Genomic DNA, 5789 nt, shown 5'->3' on the forward strand with positions numbered 1-5789 from the left:
ATATATATATATATATATATATATATATATAAATGCATGCATGCAACCAGACTGGAAAGGGCTAACGTGGAACCCAAGAAGGGGAAATGTAAAAGAAACCCTGAGCAGTAGAGAAACTATACTTCAGCCTACTTGTAGCTACATGTTTTTAAAATGTCCTGCTTAAATGGGATTGGTGTTCAGCCATGGATCTTTCTCTCAATTTCCATAATCATCCCTACAGTTATATGGAGATGCTAAAGTACACTGTTTTTTTTTTTTTTTAACGTTTATTTATTTTTGACACAGAGAGAGACAGAGCATGAATGGGGGAGGGTCAGAGAGAGAGGGAGACACAGAATCCAGAACAGGCTCCAGGCTCTAGGCTCTGAGCAGTCAGCACAGAGCCCGATGCGGGGCTCGAACTCACATACCGCGAGATCGTGACCTGAGCCGAAGTCGGACGCTTAACCGACTGAGCCACCCAGGCGCCCCTAAAGTACACTGTTTTTGACACCCCATACACAACTCACAGGTTGGTAGTTTCAGTTCTTCTCAATTAAATTTATTCTTTCTAAATTGTCAATATAAAAGTCTCCCCTTCAACACCGTGTGTGTAGAAAGGTCACAAACCATAAGAAACCACACAGGACTGATTTGGGTGCCTGAACAAATGGCATCCTTGTCCTGCCTAGTGGGTCACCAATCACACTAACACCTGTTACCTTACAAGCACCACCTTGGGTCTGTCCCTGATCTGGCCATTGTAGTACCTGTGCCCATGCACAAATCCATTGTGGTTTTGGTGGCAGCTGGATCCTCATGTTTCTGTTTGTGAAAACATGGGGCTCTAAACTGATTTATCAATGTGAAATCAAATCACAACACAATTCGCAGCAAATGGAGTTAAGGAAGCTCTGAAAAGCTTCAGCTCCAACTAGAGGAAAGAGTTCTGCCATCCCCCCACCCCTGGTCAAATGCTCAATGCACCCACAGGCACATGCATGTAGACACACACACACACACACACACACACACACACACACACACACACACACCCTATTTCTCTCTTTCTTTGCTGATCTTAGAACACCATAAACAACTCACACCAGAGTATTAAAAAAAAAAGGAAGGAATCAACAAAACAAATGAAGAAAGTGCACATAACATGAACTGCATTCTCAATATATGAACCAAGGAATCAAAGAACAGAGGTTTATTCCATTCGTTTTTGCAAACATTTAGTGAGCACATTTATTACGTACTAGGTACAAAACTCTCTTTCATAACACACCTGGCACAAGAAATTGGCCAGGCTAGGTTATTACAAGCCTGTTCTCTATCTCTCAACCAACCTTCTCTTCCCACTTCGTGGAGTTTTCTTGGCCCTGTACAATCTTCCCTTCCTGAATTCTCTTATATAACCACATGGCCATGCCCATTCTGGTTTCACCTGCTGGCTGACCTAATTCCAGTTCTCTAGGAAGTGGTGATGGCCATCCTGACCCTGAAGACCATTTACAGCTGCCCAGTTCAGGTTAACAGGTCACTTGACTACTCTGGACAGTCCCCTTTAATCTGCTAAGTAAAAACCAATTTGTGAGTGTGCTGACACACATCCCAGAGACCATTTTCATCCTTTCAGACAGTGCAACATTATTTCTTCTCTAAGATCACAATTACTGACGACTGGGGAGTTTAACCCAAACTTGCTTAATATTTTACACTAGGAGCTTAAATGGTCTTACAAATGGGAAACTCTCTCAACACTACCACATTGTGCCTTTAAAGGAGCCCAACATTCTTACATCTATATGTGTTCTTCTCAAACTAGGCATGAAAACCCCTTGGATAAGCATGGGATAAAGCCACCAGGCAAAATGGCACATCCTCCTACAAAAACAATGTTCCCACTGTAGGAAAATATAGTATTTTATATTAAAATAAGCCCTAATGTATTATGGGGGAAAATGAACAAATACATGACCTTTCTTATTGTTTCTTTATTTTTGAGAGAGAAAGAGAAAGCACGTGCAGGCACTAACTGGGGACAGGGGCAGAGAGGGAGAGAGACAGAAACAATCTTAAGCAAGCTCCACACTCAGTGCAGAGCCCAATGACGGGCTTGATCCCATGATCCTGGGACCATGACCTGAGCCAAAATCAAGAGTCAGATGCTCTGACCACCCAGGCACCACCCAGGCACCCCCATGACCTTTTTAAATATAAAAACTCAAGACTTCAAAGAAAGTTCCTGGTTATAGTAGTCTGTTGGACTGTCCTCTATGTATGGAATTTCTTGCAAAAAAACCCTCTCACCTTTAAATGTTATTTCATGAATTTTTTGAGAAATGTTTCACCTGCACTATAAATTTCCTGAAGTCATGAACTACACTACATACTTCTCTTTGTCCCCAGGGACCTAGAACAGTACCTAAAACAGTGCCTGGCACAAAATAAGCACTCAATAATGTTTGCAGAATTAATTTGGCTGAAATAATGCTGATGGCATTATCAATAACAAAAGAGTGTTATCACATTTGGATGAGAGGAACGGAAGGTGAACAGCTGTATGAGGAAAGTGGAATGGAAGCAATTCAATTTACCAAAAACAGTTAATGGCTGCCATGGTAACAATCAGATGCAGCAGCTCAGTTTAGTTCTTTTCCACTTGAACAAGTACAGGAAGACAAATATTGTACTTGTTAATCTCCAATCAGAAGGGGGTGGGGCTTAAAACAAGTCTACTGGTGACACTGGTGCCCATAAAATTTAATAACCTTTGAAGAGTTTGGAAATGATAATAACAATATCACCAATATTAAATCCTGGTTTGTATACTGACTCTAAGAAGATCAATCTAAATCACTTAATGGTTAAGTGTCATATATTTGCTGCTGAGAGTTCACAACTGTGAAAAGTAGATCCGCGTGTGGATATAAAGCATGGCATGGGTTCACCTTTCCTTATTCCTAAAATTGTTACTTTTCATTAGGCAGACCTAAACCAAGTTACAGATAAGAGATAACGCAAAGAATACTGTTTATAGCAATGTTTACATTTTTCTACTTTCCTGATAGAGCCATTGCATTTTAACTCATTTGTAAATAACAGAAAAATGGGTATCACACCCACTTTCTCTACACATCTGTCTCATACTGCACTGAGTCACTCTCCATGCCTCACTTTCCAAACTGGAGGGAGGAGCTGGGCAAAGGAGGAAGTGGAACCCAGGTCTCCAGGTCTGCAGGTGCACGCTGTGAATGAGTGAGCCAGACCACTGTCCCCTCCCAGGGCTACTTGCTTCTCTGAGTCTTAAGTCTAAGATATGTGAATTGCCAGTCAGAATGACACCTTTCAGTTATTAATAATGACAGAGCTCCATAAGCTTTCAACCAAAAATCCAAACAGAGAGCAGAAATACACTTTTTACAGCATTCACGTGTTTGTAGTGCCAGAGGAAGAAGTGAAACTGGCAGCTCAAGACATACCATGGCAGGAAAGCAGGGACACATGCAAATTACTCTTGCATAAAACCTGAGTATCTTTCTTTCCCTGACCTGCCCCTGCAGGCATTCCCTTAACCCCTAAGAAGTAAGTTAGTAACTTGATATTATTTCTGTCGGAGCCATAGGAGTAGAGAATTAATTGTATGATTTTATCATTTGATTCCATTGTATAAAACCAGTTTTTCAGTTCAACAATATCTGGGATCAAGTCCCTGCTCTTTTATTAACTAGTCAAGTCCCTTAATGTCTTACAGGTCTAAATTTCTGAGTCTTTAAGTTTCTCCAACAATCAGAAATAAGAAAACCCACTTCCCAGGGTTGTTGCAACAATTAAATGAACGAACTGTGTAAAATGGCTAGAACATAGTACGCATCAATGAATATGCGAATCCAGGAATATAAATGCCCAACATGTTTGATCTTCTATGTAGTTGTAAGAAAACAACAAATACAAAAACTCGTAGAGTATGCGGATCGCAGCGACGCGCTCCGGAGTGCAGCCTGGAGGCCTTGGTAAAAAGTGCGATTAAATGTAGAGAGCGCTCCCAAACCCTTGCCTGGGAAGAAACTCTGGACCCTGCGGAATTCACTGTGACCCAGGTAATTAACAAAGTGCCCTGTGCAGGGCTCAGAAATGAGCAAGCAAAACTTTCTCCCCAAACCCGAACTCTGAACGCACTCCCGTTCTTCAACTCTAGGGGGTCTCGACTTGAAAAAGTTAAGAGCCCGTGGACCCGGAATACAGGAAACACCATCCTCACCTTCGGTCCTCCAACCCACACACGCACCTGGGGATGAACTTGGCCTCTTCCCCGAGTCGCGTCTGGAAGTCCTGCCAAGCCTGGACCGGGCTCGCGCGACCCCAGGGTGCCGCCAGAGTCTCCGCAGCGTCCTCGTCGCCCTCGTCCTCCTCGCCGTCCTCGCGGTCGGGCTCCACCTGGCCCGCGGTGGACGCGGGCTCCCGAGGCCCCCAGCCCCGGTGCCGCCCCCCGCGGCGTGCCCCGCGGAAGCCGCGCGCGAATTCCTGGAAGGTGATGGCGCCGTCCCGGTCGGCGTCTAGACGCTGGAACACGGCCTCGGCGTCTGCCGGCCGCACTCGCAGCTCCGCGCACAGCGCGCCGAACTCCTCGCGCTCTAGGCGCCCCGAGCGGTTCGCGTCGCAGGCAGCGAAGACGGAGCGCAAGCGGGCCAGCTCCTCCTGGTCCCCGTCCGCTTCCATCCCGCCCGGCGGGGACAGCCCAGACAGCTCCGGGGCGCGACGGGGCGCGCTGCCCGCCGGGGCTGAGGTGAAGGCAGGAACTCCGGGGCCACCTGCTGCCGCCGGGAACCGCGGAGAGTCGGGCTCGTCCGGCTGGTTCGGCCACTTGCAGGAATGTCCGGACGGGGCGAGGCTCCTGGGCGGGCTGGGGGCGGCGCGCTTCGACGCTGGTCCCACGCGCTGCCCCTACCGGCCCAGGAGCAGTGTTAAGTGCGCCCCCCCAACTCTGCGCACCGCGCAGCCCCGCCCGCCCGCAACTGAGCGCCGGGGAGCGGCGGCCCTCACTTTCCCGGCCGGCCGGCTCCGCCCAGCCAGGTAGGAGGAGCGCACGGCTCCGGTTCCCACGCCTCCGGAACCCGCTCTGCTTTCCGCGCCAAGCTCCAGTCGGCGGAACCTGGGTTGGGGGGCTCTTTGATTTAGGGGCCCGGCCGGAACCCTGGCACTAGAGTCCCCAGGCCCTTCCGCGTAAACACTGCTCAGTAAAGCCAAGAGCTGGCAGAGGTGTGCAAAGCTAATCGGACAAAAAGAGAAAAGGAAGATAGGTGTAGGATTCCAAGTTGGTGAACGTTATGTGTATTTTTATTCTCTTGTAATTCCGGAAAATTGGTAAACTTCTGCATATACAAGTTTTTTGACAAAGTAAACTAGACGATTTACAGAAGACCCCGTTCTCTGATTTTACCAGCTTTCCTTAACCCAGGTCCTTCCAACATTAAGGTACAACTGGTTAATACACACTAGAAATCACATAGATCTTCCAGATACCCACATCCAAATAATTTTTTCTCAGTCCTTGTTTCCTCAACCTGAGAAAAAAGTAAAAACCGGGGCGTCTAGATGGCTCAGTCGGTTATGCATCCAACTTCTGCTCAGGTCCTTATCTCACCCTCAGTGACTTCAAGCCTGTGTGGGGCTCAGTGCTGATAGCTCAGAGCCTGGAGCCTGCTTCAGATCCTGTGACCCCCCCCCCCCACCTCTCTGTCCCTCCCCTGCTAATGCTCTCTTTCTCTCTCTCTCAAAAAAAAAAAAAAAAAAAAAAAAAA

At 47.1% G+C, this 5789-nt stretch overlaps 1 protein-coding gene across 2 annotated transcripts in view; it reads right to left on the minus strand.

Annotated features, from left to right (window-relative positions):
* Positions 1-4801, minus strand: part of RASEF (RAS and EF-hand domain containing) — a 77531-nt gene extending 72730 nt beyond the window's left edge. For both annotated transcript variants that reach the window (XM_049648962.1, XM_049648914.1), the window contains exon 1: positions 4277-4801. In XM_049648962.1, the coding sequence (XP_049504919.1) occupies positions 4277-4707 (431 nt within the window). In that variant the 5' untranslated portion in view covers positions 4708-4801. The remainder of the gene's footprint in view (positions 1-4276) is intronic.
* Between the last annotated feature and the right edge of the window lie 988 nt (positions 4802-5789).

Source organism: Panthera uncia, chromosome D4, assembly GCF_023721935.1.
Source record: "Panthera uncia isolate 11264 chromosome D4, Puncia_PCG_1.0, whole genome shotgun sequence".
NCBI lineage: Eukaryota > Metazoa > Chordata > Mammalia > Carnivora > Felidae > Panthera > Panthera uncia.